The sequence below is a fragment of the Coffea arabica genome, chromosome 10e (assembly GCF_036785885.1).
Source record: "Coffea arabica cultivar ET-39 chromosome 10e, Coffea Arabica ET-39 HiFi, whole genome shotgun sequence".
NCBI lineage: Eukaryota > Viridiplantae > Streptophyta > Magnoliopsida > Gentianales > Rubiaceae > Coffea > Coffea arabica.
In genome coordinates, this window is record NC_092328.1 from 6597553 (window position 1) to 6614912 (window position 17360).

At 34.9% G+C, this 17360-nt stretch overlaps 1 protein-coding gene and 1 long non-coding RNA gene across 2 annotated transcripts; both read left to right on the top strand.

The window, feature by feature from the left end:
* Positions 1 to 1684: 1684 nt before the first annotated feature.
* On the top strand, positions 1685 to 6832 carry LOC113710885 (uncharacterized). Its single transcript, XM_072067828.1, has 6 exons — positions 1685 to 1943; positions 3230 to 3419; positions 3560 to 3736; positions 4369 to 4467; positions 5458 to 5704; positions 6335 to 6832. The coding sequence occupies exons 2-6, from the start codon at positions 3345 to 3347 to the stop codon at positions 6730 to 6732; spliced, it is 996 nt and encodes a 331-aa protein (XP_071923929.1). The 5' UTR covers positions 1685 to 1943; positions 3230 to 3344; the 3' UTR covers positions 6733 to 6832.
* Positions 6833 to 11221: 4389 nt separating this feature from the next.
* On the top strand, positions 11222 to 15327 carry LOC140015496 (uncharacterized). The gene is made up of 3 exons (XR_011822131.1): positions 11222 to 11311; positions 14784 to 14960; positions 15033 to 15327. It is a non-coding gene; the product is annotated as an uncharacterized lncRNA (long non-coding RNA).
* Positions 15328 to 17360: the final 2033 nt, after the last annotated feature.

Consider the following 17360-nt stretch of genomic DNA (forward strand, 5'->3'; position numbering starts at 1 on the left):
ACACTTACAAGTGGACGATTTTTTTTTTATTTTAATAATAGTGAAGATTTGAAGAAAAGTAATAAAAATATTTGACTTATAAACTTGTTATATGAAATAAAAATGTTCGTTAAATTAATGATTCGTTGTTTGACACCAATGGTCATGGATTTCTGGTTGCCTGCCCCTGAAAACTATGTCATCATCTTAAACTACTTCAAAAAATCAGTCACATCAAGCTATAGAACCAATTCGCTGACCATTGGCGAAACTAGCGTCGCTGATTGATTGAAGTCCGTTCTCTAATGTCCAATATTCAATCAATGCATTTGAATTGTGTTAACATTGAAAATTATTGAGTAAATTAATGCTAGTCAGAGAAACTAGAACAAATCTTGGAAGAGAGAACTATATAATTGACTGACCCGACGAGAAATTAGGGTATTTTTACTTCCACCCCTTAACTTTTGAATTTGATCATGCAAGCCTAAACTAACACAGATATTTGCTGATCTCATTATACATTTTGCAAAGAAAACATCACCTAAACGCTTAAAGTGCCCGTAGAAAATTAATAAGAAAATTTTTTTTCTTTGTTTGCCATTTCAAAGGACAAGGTTCTTGTTATTTAGCTAGTAATTATTACAAATACAAGTAGTTAGTTCTCGACAGTGCATTTAAAGAAATTCTTTCTTTTGGGAAAAGCATTCATATAAAGGACAACATTTTGAAATGGCAACACTAAGGTTGTGTTTGGATTGCATTTTTCATGATTTTTCATGGAAAAATTACTGTAGCGATTTGATGTATGTGAGAGAAAAAGATAATAGAAAAATGTGATCACGGAAAACGACGTAATTTTCCGACGAAAAATCGCAATCCAAGCAAGGCTTAAGTTGTGCGTTTGAACACAATCATTGAATAAGTTATGCGTTTGAAATCCTTAATTGTTGGCTAATGTTAAAACATATATTATTGTTTGATACATATAAAGGTCTAGAGGTGTGCCAACTTTGACCGTTAGGTAATAAAGTATTTCACTTTTAATCCAAATAATGGTTTGTCCTCTTTTCTACTATTTGGATTAAGTAACACATATGGTCAAAGAGGACATACGATTTGCCCTCCTTTTTTTTGTCTAACCAAGCAGATTGGCTTTTGCATTTTACGAGACTTTTGCATTTTACGATTTGCCCTCCTTGCCATTTGCTAATCCAAATAGCAAATAATGGTCTCTCCTAATAAATATAGTCAACCTAAAAAAGTCTAGTAACATATGGTCAAACAACCTATTTGACTATATGTTATTTAGGTGTTCAAAGATTAAAATGAAAAATCTAATATCAATTAAAGGTAACTCATCGTTGTCTTTTAAAAAATATTTAATTATCCACAATTATTTCCAAAATATCAATGAGGCCAAGGAACAAGTGTTCGATTAAAAAAAAATTATAATGTAAACTCATAATAAGAGTAAAAAAGTTTGCGAGGAGGGGGGGAAATTATTTTAAAACTATCAATGAGGCCAAGTAAAAAATGCTCGATTAGAAAGGAGCATAGGGTGTAAACTCATAATAAATAAAATTTAACCGCGAGGCTGGAAAGATATATCATATTATGGAGTTATTGTGGACCAGGTAATACAAAACTCTTTTTTCTACTGTTCTAACAAATATATCTCGAGAGAATCTGAGGCGGTTCAAAATTTCTGACCTTTGTCTTGAAGGCAAAGCGAAATAGTCTGTGTTTGTAATTTTCCAGTTTTGCTCACATGGTGTGCACGCTAAATATGACATAACCATCAACCCAAATATACATTTAGAATCGTCAAGTACAATGTCAACAACCCATCAGGAATCCCTCTGTTCTAACTTCTAAGCATACTCCTCTGCTCAGTTGACCCCCTTTGGCCTCTTTCATCCATTCTTGGCAGTCTGGACATCAATCTTGATTCTTCCCAAGAGGTAATGCTTTTCAAGTTCTTGAATTCATGTGCAAATGTTTAATCTTGAAGCTGCTTTATTCATCTGGGTTTTTGCTTCTGATGGATTAAAGTTATGTTTACAGCTCGATTTAGTTACCAAATTCTTTTTTCTTTTGTTTTGTTGGGGGAGGGGGGGGTTGGGTGGTTGAGTGGAAGTATTGGGTGTAGGTGAATTTTATTTGCATTAATTTCCAGTGGCTTATGTGTACCTGTTTGTTGTGGGGTTGCAAATCTTGGGCTTAGCTTTAATGTATTAGTACATAGGGGAAAGATGGAGGTTGCCCCGGGGGTGGGTGGAGTTTGGGGTGGGGGGTGGTTGGTTGGTCCAACATGTAATTGACTGTTGTCCGTTGTTCAAGAATTTAAGTTTTCATTTTCACTTGTCAATTATTCTAAACGGAAATTAAGAAAAAGGAAGAGAGGTTTTTCAATTTTCTTTACCAAATGAGATTTCTTTGATTGAATTGGATATTGCAGCGTGTATGCTGTAGTTGGCATTGAGGTGAATTGGGATGCAAACGGCAAAAAACCAAACAGTTGTGATTTTGTGTGGATTTCTGAATATGAAGTCTGTAGTTGATGAAGACTAGAAACTATGTGGTCTGAGTATGTTTGGATTTCTGAATATGTATATAGATTTTGATGTGGTTGCATCATGAAAAGGCTTCCTTTTTACTAGTTTATAAGCGCAGAAAGCTCCTGGAGCTTGCATTAAGATGGCAAATGTTCATTGTAGTTACAATTTTTACTCGGTACCTAGCATATAAGATGCATATTACTATGTAATTGGATTATTATTGATCACTTGCCTGAATAACTAGGCCTTTTAAATTGTGAACCCAAAAAAAAAAACTGTCTATAACTTAAGCAATTGTATCTGTAAATGGTGAATTAGACTAAAATGGGCTAGCCATCAATTGGATGATTACCTGGAGATTCTCCAGCACACGTTCAGTTGTGCTTTCTGTTTATACAAGTGATGTATGCTTGTATATTGTTGAACGCCTTTTCTTTCTCAAAGACTTTAGGATGTGCATAACAATGTAAATGTTCCAAAACTTGTCCACAGTTGAGAAATTGTCATGATCTTCTTGCCATTTTGCATGAATTTGAGTGACCTGCATAAAACGAAGAGATGTAATTAGTAGGGAGCTGACCTGACCTCCCAACAGAGTTTAAATTCCTTCTTACAAAAAGATAGGAGTGTGATTATAATTACTCTACCTGATTTAACTTTACCTGATTTAACTTCATGCTGCTTTTCAGGTTGATCAAGCAGCACCAAGTGATATAGTTCTTTATTCCAGGTCAGTGATTTCTTCTTGAAGGAGGGAGTTAGTGAGTTACAATCATTTCAATCAACTAGACGACTTTTCCGATTATGAGTTCAGGGACAAAAACTGCCACTTCCAATGGCATTGAGATCTCTGTGTTTCCAGAAGCAGAAAAGGAAAAGGTAATGTGATCATGCTGTATGAATCTTTTCTGACTGGAGCCCTCATGGTTTAGGGTGGGTGGGGGGAGGGTTGTAGTAGTTGAATGGGTAATATGAGAATGAAAAAAGGAAAATATTGTAAGGAATTTCTGTATTTGCAGATTAATGAGGTAAGAAGGTCGATTGGGCCACTCTCAGGCAAATTGGCCCTTTTCTGTTCTGATGCATGCATAGCAAGATATCTAAGGGCACGCAATTGGAATGTCAAGAAGGCTGTTAAAATGCTTAAAGCATCCTTGAAATGGAGACGTGAATACAAGCCTGAAGAGATTCGATGGGTAAATCCTGCTTCACTCAGATTAATCTATGATCTTCATACAAGTACTGATGCTGTTGTGGTTTGCCTAAAGAACAAATTCTCTCACTTTAACTTTAGCTTTTACTCTGATTAATTTTTCATCTTCAGAAAACCAGGATGCCATTGGCATACTTCTATTTGGTTTGATTATTTTGCCTAAAGGATAAACTCCTCCTTCATGTCACTTTTTTTCTCTTGGCTAGACCTGGTGCTTAATTTTAAAAAGATATGTAGTTGTCCTAAACCCACTACCTAAATGTTCTCATTTGTGTTGTGAGTAAAGCACTTTCTTCCCTTGGATTGAATGCCTTAGCTGTAAATGACATTATTAGCAAATGAAGTTAGTCATCTCGTTTCTCTTTAGTTTTTGTATGCTAAGCATTACATTGCGTCACAAGCAAGTTTATTGCTGGTCTCAAGTTATTTTACAAAGTCAGGTGGCGGCAAACTAGATTTTCTTTTTCTATTCTGTATCATTCTAGGTGAAATGATGGTGTGTTTCTTGTCATGGTTTTGATGGCCTGCTTGATTCTCTTCTTCCCCTAATCCCCGAAGGTTTAGGGGTTTTTATGAGGGTCACATTTGATATATTTTCTTTTTGTTGTGATATAGGAGGATGTTGCCCATGAAGCAGAAACAGGAAAAATATACAGATCAAATTACAAAGACAAGCTAGGGAGGACAGTTCTTGTCATGAGACCCAGATGCCAAGTTCGTTCACAATCATGTGATTTATTTAGCATTAGCTTTACTTCAGTTGGATATGTCTAAATGGTTATTATTTTATGATGCATTATTTATCATGCATTGGTCTTACTTAGAGTGTTGGGAGTTTTATCAGACAGGACTCCATATTCAACCTTTAAGCCAAGATTTCCATTTTGCGCATTGTTATTCACCTGTAGATTATAGTGGTCCTGTCAGCACTATGTTAGTGAATGCTAAGTGTTATGTGGTGTTTATTTCTATCAATACTGACTGATTTCATCTTCCAACTCCTTTACAAGGACATACACTTACAGAAAAAACATATTGAGACTGCTAAGTGGTGGTGGTAGAATTGCTGGATAATGGCCCAAAGGAATAGTCCCTCTGCTTTTTATATCAATAGTAGTTGCCCATTTGAGACAGCTATAAAATGTTCAGCTGAATCTATTATTGACAGTTTTAAGTGTGGTGGGAAATCATATTTATGGGCATCCTATAAGAAAGATGATCTAACGTCCAAAGGCTTAGCTTTGATCTTAACCACAACAATTTGCTGTTATGGAGAAAAGGGAAAACAAAAAAATTTCTGCTACTCAAAGTGCATTTTACGTGACCAATTGATGGTCAAACATGGATACTTTCAAAATATAAAAATAGGGACAATATTTTTCTTTGGAATATCTGCTAAAACTAAAATATGAAGTACTTCCTGATCTTTGTTATGAAGTATAGAATTGCCATTTACATTTTTAGTATGAGGGCTTTAGTTGATCTCATCAAGGGTCACACCAAAGCCAAAATTAAAGCAACCTTCTATGTTTATTAAACTCAGTCTTTCATGTTAGCTTTACAAGTTGCATGCAAAGGTAGGCTTTAAGATGAAAGTCTAGTTCGCATGCTGTTTGCATATAGATGTCACTTATATCACATACAATTGGAATTTGTTGTCTGGGGTCACAAACTTTAACTTTCTTCTGTTGGGTATCTCCACAGAACTCCAAGTCAATCAAAGGCCAAATCAAGTATCTGGTTTATTGCATGGAGAATGCTATTGTAAATCTTCCCGAAAACCAAGAACAGATGGTCTGGTTGATTGACTTTCATGGCTTCAACATGTCACATATCTCCGTCAAGGTGACAAAGGAGACTGCTCATGTCTTGCAAGAGCATTATCCGGAGAGGCTGGGTATGGCAGTGCTTTATGATGCACCCAAGATATTTGAGCCATTTTGGAAGGCAAGTCTCATTTCATTTATTCAATTTTGTATAGGTGATTGTAACTTATTTCAACATAGAATTATCTGGGGGGTGTCTTACTGAACTTGAGCTTAAGGCCTAAGTAAGAGAATTTAAAGCTTGGTTTTTGTGTAAAAGCTCAAAGTGGGCTTTGGAATGCATTATTCCACCAATCCCAAATTGATGCCATTTCAGTGATACATTCAGGAACTTAAGGTGACTTTTGTTAGTTACTTCCTGATAATTGTATCTTAGTTACCTGTGTTTGTTTAACTTCCAGTTTCTCGTTTCTGGTGAAACCAAAAAACTAGAGCTCATTGAGAGTCTGTCAAACTTGTGCAAAAGCTATAGATGTCATTTTTTTCCTGAGGTTTTTGTTTATTTTCGTGCTACCATGGTGTCTCAACAAAGTATATTTTGAGACGTAACAAAAGGCAGCCTTAATACAAATTGAGGTGGTTTTCTGATATGCTTTGGTCTTTATGTGTTTGGAAATTCAGAAATATCTGCTTATTGTTTGAAAGACTGTATCCTCTTAGACTATGTCGGACAAGCTTATGTATGAGACGTGCTTGCCATCTTGAACTTGGAACTCTGATAGCTTAAACTGTAGCTGATTCTTTTGTGCAGGTAGTGAAGCCTTTTTTGGAGCCCAAGACTGCCAACAAAGTGAAATTTGTATATTCAGATGACTCTAACGCCAAGAAGATACTGGAGGAGTTGTTTGACATGGATCAGCTGGAGCCAGCATTTGGAGGGAAACAAGGTGAAGATTTTGACATAAGTAAATACTCGGAGAGGATGAAGGAAGATGATAAGAAGGTGCCCTTGTTCTGGAAGACAGAAGGAGATCCTGCCATAGCCTCCCTGCCAGTCCCAGCCTTGGATGCCAGTACTTTAGAGTCAGATTCTGATACTTCGGATGGGAAAGCAGATGGATCATCTCATGAAGCTGATACAGACGATTTCCCCACTGATAATCCCTTGCCAGCAACTAAAGACCATGGCAATGGAGAGAATGATACCGAATAAGTTCGAAGAACAAAGAACTCCGGAACACCCACTCATTTCGCTGCTACCTGCATAAATACACATTCTGCTAACAGTTCCAATGACTGTGGCATTTGGAAAATCACGTTGCAGAGTTCAGAATGTTCTTCAGGCACTCCAGACACCCTTTTTCCTCTACGGGAGAGACTGAGAAGAACTTCTGTATGCGATTGGCTTCATTATAGGCCAACATAAAGCATGTCTGAGAACACGAGGAGAAGCTAATGGTATTCATGTTTCAATTGAGACTAATAAAACTAACTCGGGACAAAATCAATGTTTGCCAAGCTTTGATTAGATAACCCTGATGAATGGTGAAGACTGGCTTGCTTATTGCAGGTGAATTTGGTGATAGTGGCAGGAAGTTAGCATCTTTAGACTTCAAATCACCGTGGGCATTCCAACTTCATCTTTCATACAGTGAAATGACAACTCTGTCCTTCCGAACCATCTTCTTTTAACATGTTCCTACATATTCCGAAAAATCAAGTTGGTACATGGGGAGAAAAAAAGGAGCTAGAAATCTTGAAGAAGGTGACAGCAATTTCTGGACTACTGTTGAATATTGACTCTGTCCGAATTAAAATCACGAGCGGAAAATTCTACTCCATGGCGGCATCCCACGACGAAAGAAATGGAGGGAGGGAGGGCATATTAGTCATTTTGGGATGCAAACGACCAGGATTGGAGCACCTGAGCACAATTACGGAGCACGAATATTAATTTAGAAAAGGAACCTTCGACAAAATTCTAATGATCAATGGTTTAGTACCAATTTTATTAAGTTAAAAAAGAACCATTTTTAATAATTTGCAAATATAAGTGCTTGAGAAAAAGAAGATATTAGACATCAGCAATTTTAACAGTGCTATTCATAAATCTTGAAGATATTCACAGATAGTAGTCACAATTAGTGTTATTCATAAATTAAAAAAAAAAAAAAGTATAAGTCTCAAGTGCTATTATCGAAGCATGTGACTGAAGGATGAATTTGAAAGCCAAAGACTTACTAACGAACATTAAAATATCATAAACATTGCAAATCATAAATTACAGCTTATACTTGGAAAACGGTCTTCTGATTAATCTTTTAAAAAAACTGGTATCCAACTTTATGTGACGATTTTATATATTTCGGAAAAAAAATTTGCCGACTTCTGCCATTGAGCTACCAAAAATTGGTGTGAATTTTTCTGTGCTTTGTTAGCTCCCCTATAAGATTTAGGGGCATTTTCTTTCTGTTGCACCATTTAAGTGTCTTATGTGTGGATTTCTTCTATTTTATAAATTTGAAATTGGATTTTCCTAAAATAATTTAAACAAATTTTTCTTAAATCTCAATAAAGTAATACATACATTTCTACATCTTGTCGAGTCTCTAAATAAAAAATGTCAACATTTTAAACTTTATCACTTATGAGTTTTTAATTTTTTTTTTAGTAAGGGCTTGGTTATCATTAAGGGAGACCTCAGTGGTTAATTTTCACAAAAATAAATATAGTTAATTTAGAAAGATGTCTTAATAAAAAGGGTGAAATAATTGTGGATTATGCATTAACATGACAAGGTAGAACTTTTCCTTTCTCGCAGAATGGAAATAAGTATGATTGTTGTATGAAGGACATCAAATTTCTGACTTTCTTTTACTAAAACTTTGTCGTTGTCATTTGCACGTAACTTACTCATTTTGTTTTAAAGAATAACTAGAAGGGATAAACGCGCTATGCGCGATGGAAATGTAAAATGCCCCGCCCAATTTTAAAGCAATAAAAATTGTATTTTATGCAACAAAAGTACATTTTTAGTATAGGCGTTTCACAAGTTTGGATAGTGTATTGGTGCCTTAAATCTGTAGATGCCAAGAGGGGTATAATTCATATACAATCATATGGCGTAATTCTTATCTCTACTTTAATGGGATCCTTCATACATAAAGTGTGTTTTCACAGATAAAATTTCTTTTGATGCAGAAAGTGTCCTTAATAATTTTCATACCACGAAGGACCACCAAATCCAGTAAATAAGTTTATAGTTGGAAATAGTTCTTCATTTCTTGGTAAATTATTTTGAATCACTACGTAGTATTTTCAGTGTAGATAGTCCAGAGTTTCCATTAACATACTGGACAGTGCAGTGATGTACTTTTCTCTTATTTTCTGTTGATTATTGTCCACACATTTTTTTGGTATTTCCATGCAGACGAAGCCATAAACACATTACCAAGGAATATTTAGACAAAAAGTTTGGCTCCTCGGTGTTTGCAGATCATTTTCATCCCAAACAAGGAGCCCTAAACTAAAAGGGGGATTGCTAAAAAGTGCTAGAACCACTTTAAACGATCTAGCTGAATCATTCATTGCCAAGTATATGTTATAATAGCTTCAATAATTTGTTTTACATATGAAAATTATTTGCAAAAGGAATTGCAATGACTAATTATTAGTTAAAAAAAGACAGAGATGAGATCAAAGTAATCAAAGAAATATTTCAAACATTCATTACCAAAGTTTGATAAGTGTAACAAGTAGGTTAACATCAATTTTGTGGCTAAACATCCATTAGCAAAGCCTGAATCGCTAAACAACTGCGATAGCTTGCTAAACATTAAACTTCCAGTGCTTTGAATGGAGAGAAAGGAGTAAAAGCAAACCAAGTTGTTTTGTCTTGTTTCATTTCTTGGTTTAATGGAGTGCAGAATCAAAACGTAAATGAAAAACAAAATGCAATACAATATCTGCCATGTGGAGCAACGTGAGACCCATATTACAAGACTTGCCAATTTCACATGTTGAAGCCTCTTGAATTCGACAGGAACATAGACAAAGATAACAAGAAACCCTTTCATTCAAAGGAATCTAGCCTCTAAATTCTTCAACTTATCCATGTCTTCTCTGAAACCTGACGCAGTATGCTCTTGCAAATGCACATAATGCTTAAAACTATCCCTTTTCCCTTCATTTGCTGAAGAATAGGGCAAAAGAAATAGGGCTCAGCATTTCCAAGCAGTTTTTTTAACAAAGGAAAAACTGTAATTCGACCTCCCCAGCCAAAGTCAACCATGGACAACAAATATTTATAAGGTTGAATACAAAAGAAAACATGCTAAATAATAATATATAATAGAAAAAAATAATAGAAAATTTATTTAAAAACTTTTGTAGTTAAATTTTGTTTGAACAAATTACATTTTAGCCCCCTATGATTTTCGCAAAAACCACATAAACCCCCATGATTCAAAAAACTATACATAAACCCCCAATGGTTTGGGTTGAACTGGCAAATAGACGGAAATCACCCACCGTGACGATTCGTGGGCAAAATGTCCAAATTACCCTAATATAAATACAAAAAGGAAGCAGATGAGTTAGATTCTCCCTTGCTCTGGTCTTTGTCGTGAGAAAGTGAGAGAAAAACACAATGTTTTGAAAATCGGACCGGACCGCCTGGTTCGATCGGTTGAACCGCGAACTGGCCATGACGCCGGTCCGATTCAATGACATAGTTGATTTTGCCAGAAAACCGGTCAAAAACCGATTGAACCGCGAAAACCGCCGAACCGATGGTTTCCGGTTATCAACTTTTCCCTTTTTTTTTTTTTAAAGTTTTGCAATATGCAACTATCAAGATTCGAACTCAAGATCTTTGTAATAGAAGACCAATGTATTAACCGTTGCACCATCACATCTTATTAGTTTTTTTTGATAACTTATTTATATGAAACAAACACTTATATATATATTTTTATTTTTTTTTACAAAATCTCATTCTCTCATGACTCTTTCTTTTTAATTTTTAATTCTCTCTCTCTATCCTCTTTTCTTTTGTCACTCCCTTTTTAATCAAACCTCTTTATTTTTAATTTATTGATGTTTTCTTCCATCTTTTAATTTTATTTTTGTCCATTAAATTGAAAAAAGTTTAAAAAAATTATTTTTTTAACCCAAATTATTTAATACCACAACCACTTACTTTTATCTCATTTTTTGTTTTTTATCAAGTTTACATTTCTATTTTCGATTTTCTTGACTTCCTTCGAACTCCAAACTTTCTTTTAAATTGCAATCTTTAAATCCCAAAACGTAAATTAAAATTTAAGTTTACAATATCTAAATTCTCATAGACGTGAATTTTGTATAATTTCAAAATATTGTGATATTTTTGGATTGAATTTAGATATAATTGAAATTGAGATGAAATTTATTTGTTTTAACTTATAATTTAAAAATTTTATTTTTAAAAATCCAAGTTATTAAAAAATAATAAACTTTTCATCATATAAAGTATTAAATTAGTCCATTACATGTCTTATTTTATACATATATATTTACATAAATTATTTTTAAAAAAATTCATTGAACCGAGGTTGAACCGGTCCGACCGGTTGAACCTTGATCCTTTCAATTTACCGGTTCAATTAACGGTTCGATTTTTAAAACATTGGAAAAACATGACCGCCGAATGAAGGAAAGAAATTTAACCCACAAAATTAAAACCATAGATCTACCATTGAAGACCAAAAAGTAGCTGTGAAAGAGCATCACGAAAGCTATTGTTGCATCTGGTAAGTTTTTTGACATCAGTTTAGCATATAAGATGCACTTGCATGGTTTTTGAACAGAAACTATCGGGCATTGGAAAGTTAATAAATCAGTGATTATTTTGCTTAAGCGTTGATTAATTTAAAATTTTGCTGCTTTGGGACAGTCTGTATTATCATATTTAAGCATAGAGTATTTTATCGACTAGAATTGAACTTATGCATTAAGATTAGGGCAAAAAAAATTGTGTTTGAGAGTTCTAAAATCACCGAAATTTCAACTAAACATTGGTAGAATATGATTTTGTTAGTTTGAGATTTGTTGATTAGTGTTAGATTTGGGTCAAATTTGGGTGGCTTGATTTCAATAATATAGAGTGATATGGTTGCTCATAAAGTTTTGGCAATTTGGACATTGAATAATTTTTGCTTGTCGGCTTGTTGGCCGTGATGTGGTCCATGGAAGTATGCGATATGCAATATGTCCTTTTCTTAATCAGATTGTATTTTTTAGTAATCATGTGTTTTCATTGAAGTGTGTAATCTATTAAATGTCATTTTCTTAATCAGATTGTGTTTTTTTTTTCTTATCATGTGTTTCACTATTTCTAATGCAGGCTTTAAAAAAAATGACAACTTCAAAAAGAATTACTATAAAATTGCATTTCGGTGGTATATTCATATGGGAACCAGAAACTGTCTATACTGGTAACAATGTTATCATATTTAAAAATTGTGAGACAAGAAAATTGTCCAGGGATATGTTGTGTAAATTGTATAGTAGGTATGGTGATGCCTCGAATGTGAACCTATATTTTGAAATACCAAATTGTGGGTTGTATGTTGAAGCAGCTGAAATCAAAGGAGATAAAGAAATAGAATTAATGTTAACTGCACATGAAGGAGTAGATGTTATCAACATATATGCTGAATTGTGTGATGAAATGCCTAGTGAAGTTGCTTCAGTTGGAGTAAAAAGTCATGGTAAAAGTGCCCCCACTGATGCCCCACATAGTGGAGCACAAAATGTAACATATGATAAAGATACCCCAAAAAAGTTAGCAAACAGAAAGGGGAAACAGCTAGTCAAGAAGTCAATGAGAAGACAGACCAAGCTAGCTGGAAACAAAAAGCACAGCAAAGCAGAGGCTAATTCAGCAAAGGAAAAAGGTGAAAAAGCTGTAGAAAAGCAAGATGAAATTGAAAAACAGCCTGAAAATGAAGATGAGTACGGTGATGCTACATCTGATAGTTTAGAAGAGCCTGAGTAGTTGAAAGAGGGATTAGAAGGACCAGAAGATGAGGGTATTTTTGCAAATAGAGCAAAGGCTAATGAAATAGAAAATCAGCAGCAGGCAAAAGGCACAGATGAAGAACCAGCAACAGCAAACCAGACATATACAATGGAGGATCTGTAACCACCAGGCTCTTCTAAGAACAAATTTGAAGAAGGGGAGAGTTCTAAAACTAATGAAGAGTGGAATGAATTTGCTGTTGATGAGGAAGAACTGCTTGACATTATGTGGGGAGATGATGAAAGAAATGGGAAAGGTAATAGTTGTCGAGATTTTAATGCTGCAGTTGAATTTAGAAAATCAGATTTTGAGTTGAAAGTTGGGGATAAATTTAAGAACTTGCGGGCCTTTAGAGAAGCACTTGTAGAATAGAATGTCAGGAAAGGCTACACCATGAAGTACAAAAAAAATGAAAGTGCAAAAGTTATTGCCTTGTGCAAAAAGGGTTGTTCTTGGGAAATACGAGCAAGCCCAATTCAAAATGAAAACACCTTTCAGATCAAATCAATAAAGGGAGTGCATGTGTGTGGAAGAGAATACAGTAACCATCATGCAAATGCAAGATATTTGAGTAAAAAAAATTTAGACAGGTTTAGAGATGAACCAAGTTCTTCCACTGAAGGATTTGTCAAGACTGTGAGGAGAGAGATTATGGTGGACATAAGCATGAGACAGACTTATAGAGCTAAAAGATTGGCAAGAGAGGCACTACAAGGGGATGATATAAGATAATATCATGTCATCAAAGATTATGCTGCTACCTTGTTGATCTAGAATCCTGGTAGCCATATTGTCCTACAAGTGACTAGACCGGATGAGAACGAGGTTGGGATATTTGAAAGAATGTATTGGAGTTTAAGTGCAATGAAGAATGGGTTTCTAGCTGGTTGTCGACAAATAATTGGATTAGATGGCTGCTTTTTGAAAAGTCCATTTGGTGGACAACTTTTGATAGCTATGAGTAGGAATGGCAATGATAACATGTTTTCCATTACAATGGCTGTATTGGAAGTCGAGAGATATGACTCATGGAAATGATTTTTGATAGAGTTGAAAATTGAAGTTGGTGCTGAAAATGGAGGTTCATGGACATTCATATCTGATAGGCAAAAGGGATTAGTCAGTGCAATTGATGATGTGTTTCCTGAATCAGAGCATAGGTAATGCCTTCGTCATATATATCAAAATTTCAAACAGAAGTTCAAGGAAAAGGAGTTAAAGAAGTACTTTTGGGCAGCTGCGTCTACTGGGAACATTCGTGACTTCAAGACAGCAATGGCTGAATTGGAAAGGGCTGATCCAAATGTGGGAGAAACTATGAATGCAGCTGGTTGGTTAAACAGGATTCCCGCATATTTATGGTCCAGGTCACATTTCAGCTCCTCATGCAAGAGTGATATTCTTGTTAATAATTTGAATGAGTCATTTAATTTCTACATACTTCCAGCAAGAGAGTTCACAATCATCTTCATGTTTGAGTGGATAAGAAGAAAACTCATGCAGAGGCTAAATGTGAAAAGGGAAGGCATGCAAAAGTATGAAGGGAACCTTTGTCCAAACATACAAGAACGACTTGAGAAAAACAAGCTAAATAGTAGGTTCTGCTTAGCTCATTATTCTCGGGATGCTGAGTATGAAGTGGATTGTGGGACTAGAGTATATGTTGTTGATATAAGTCGTAGAACATGCACATGTAGATCATGGCAACTAACTGGGATTCCATGCTCACATTCTATTGCTGCCATTCAAAGGAATAAATCAGAACCTAAATACTATGTTGATCCTTGTTATAGCAAAGAAGCATACTTGAGCACCTATAACTACACTATAGCTGCAATGCCCTCTGAAGAGTATTGGGATTCAAAAGGAGCTGAAAAGGTGAATCCCCCAAAAATTAGAAAGCAACCTAGAAGACCCAAGAAAGTGAGAAGAAGAGAAGCTGATGAAGTTAGAGGCACTACATCTACAAGAAAAGGACTTGTTGTGCACTGTAAGAAGTGTTCTAGGCCAGGACATAATTCTAGAACTTGTAAATTTTCAATTCATCCAAAGTCCAAGTTTTATAAGGTAAGTAGTAGTTAATTTGTAATCAGTGTCATATGTACTTAATTTGTTACCTTATGTACTTATATTAGTGTTATATGTACTTATATCAGTGTCATATCATGCCACATGTACTTAATTTGTTACCATTAAAATAGGTGCTTGCTGGAGCTAGTGATGTTGGAAATGTAGGCGATGATGTTGCAAATGCTGGAAATACAAGTAGTGATGTTGCAAACGCTGGAAATGCAAGAAATGATGTAGCAAATGAAACAGATATTGCTGGAAATGCAACAAGTATTGGATTTGTCTCACAACAGGGTTTAGTGTCACAGGTACTATTAATGATTATGGTTATTACTGCAATTAACTACATTTAACTAACTTAAACCTATATATTTATGCAGCCTTGTGAAACTTCTGCTGCTAAACCAGTTTTTGAAACTAGAAGACCAACTGATGAACCTGTTGAACCTGTTTTGGACACTAGAAGATCAACAGATGAACCTGTTTTGGATACTAGAAGAGCTGTTTCTGCTGTTGAACCCATTTTGGATACTAGAAGATCAACTAGAGTCAGAAAACTTGTACCAACAGTTGCAAGTGTGTTGGAAAATTTGAGGGCTAAGAAAGCTAAACGTGTTTCTAGAATGTGAAGACTAAAAGGGCTAAACGTGTTTGTAATTCAACTAAGTTATTTGTCTGCAAATGCTTTTTCTTAATATGTTGTTGCTATAGTTTCTGTTGAATCTTGGCATCTATTGTTAATATGTTGTTGCTACACTTTTTGTTGAATCTTGGTGTCTGCTGGACTTAATGATTAGCTACTTATGTACCTTATTTTGTTTTGTAAAAATTGGTTGTGAACTTCTGGACAGCTATATTGTCAAATGAATCCAAAGTTCAGTGGTATGAACCCATGTTAAGTTAGTCATACGAGAGAAATTGAATTTGACTTCCAAAAATTTATGTGGAACTATATATCCCCAACCTAGCTTAAGGACTATGTGTGAGGTTTATTGGTAAATGAAAAGGACTAGTTTAGTTTTGCTAATTTATCTTTCGCTAAAACTTGAGGAGGTATGTTGCATTCATCAGTTGGTCTATGTTTGAGTCATTCATAACTTGGTTCAATGCTTCAGAATTTGGTTCCATGCTTGAGGCATCTTGGAAATTGGCTTTTGATGTGTGCTTTTTGCTTTAGAACTTAGTCTGAACCTTTACTGCTTCTTATTATGTCTATACTTGAACTCTTGCCGCATAGCTATAATGGTAGTTAAATTAATTGTGATACTTTCTTTTGCTTTAAACCATTGCAAATGTCCACTTTGGATAGCTCGTGTATGTGCTTTTTGGCTGTGTTGTCTCGATGAGTACCAAGTTCAGCCTGTGAGTACCAAAGCAGGTTCATATCAACTGGAAATCGTGTTTGCCCATTATATCAATTGATTACCAAAGCAGATTCATTCATTCATTCATTGAACACAACAGGTTCAGATTTACAGCACTTTTAGAGCCACAATTCATTAGAAATATTTTCACTTAAACATCAAAATGAGAAATGATAGCACAGATATAGCAAAACAAGCACCCACGCAAATCTTTATGACTCCTAAGCTTTCTTCAATATTTTTCATTTTCCTCAAATATAAACCACCATCCATGCGCAAGCCTTCCAAATCTAAACTATCAATACTTGATTCTCCACTAAATATGTCTTTCCTTGTAACATTCAAATCACCAGTGAAATTTTGTCTTATTTTCCTTGTTGGATTGCACCATGAGAAAAATTCACAACTTCTTATCGCACAAACAACATATAGCTTTCCTTTTGAAGGTTTGTCAGATTCAACAATTTTTACCGCTGCTTTTCTCCCACATGAACAAAATAGGTATTGGTACCTTAGATCTTCAGTAGTTCCATCAGCACTGCTTGAGCATGACATCTACAGTTTATTGAAGAAAAATTAATAATCCATTCAAGTCATATTTCAGGAAAAGGAAAAGACTGCACCTTGATGTTAGAACTCACCTTCAGATTTCCTTCGTTCTCTATCTTGGTTTGGTTTCTTCACTAAATGTATTGCCTTCACCAACATTCAGTGCAAAGTCAGCTACAAAGTATTTTGGAAGATGGAAAGAGATGAGAAGCACCCATCTAGGCTTTATTGGGTGCGTCAAAGTGGTCAAGGGTAATATGGGAATGTTTCCTACTGTTACCAGAAGAACAAGTGCGTTTTGCCCATGAATCGTCACGGTGGGTGCTTTCCGTCTATTTGCCAGTTCAACTCAAACCACAGGGAGTTTATGTATAGTTTTTTGAATCATAGGGGGTTATGTGATTTTTGCGAAAATCACAGGGGGCTAAAATGTAATTTGCCCATTTTATTTTTTTAGTCTATTATTTGTTATATTCTATCCTGTTAATGGTGTGTTAAAGCGACAAAAAGAATTAAAGTGTGATGCTAATGAATTAAATGTTGAGATAAAAAAAGGTCTGATACAGGATCCTTTACCCACAAACAACCTACTACTAAATGTAGGGCTAAATTTTGAAACTAAATGAAAACATTTTAAATAGGTTTATAACTTATCAAAGAATTAGATCCTTTAATTATAATTTTGCAACAATTTTTGTCTCAAAAACAAAAGGTACAACAAAAAAGGATTCAGCAACAAATGAATACAGTAAATAGAGACAAAGTTACAAAGGATGAAGAGAGAGAAAGCTTCTT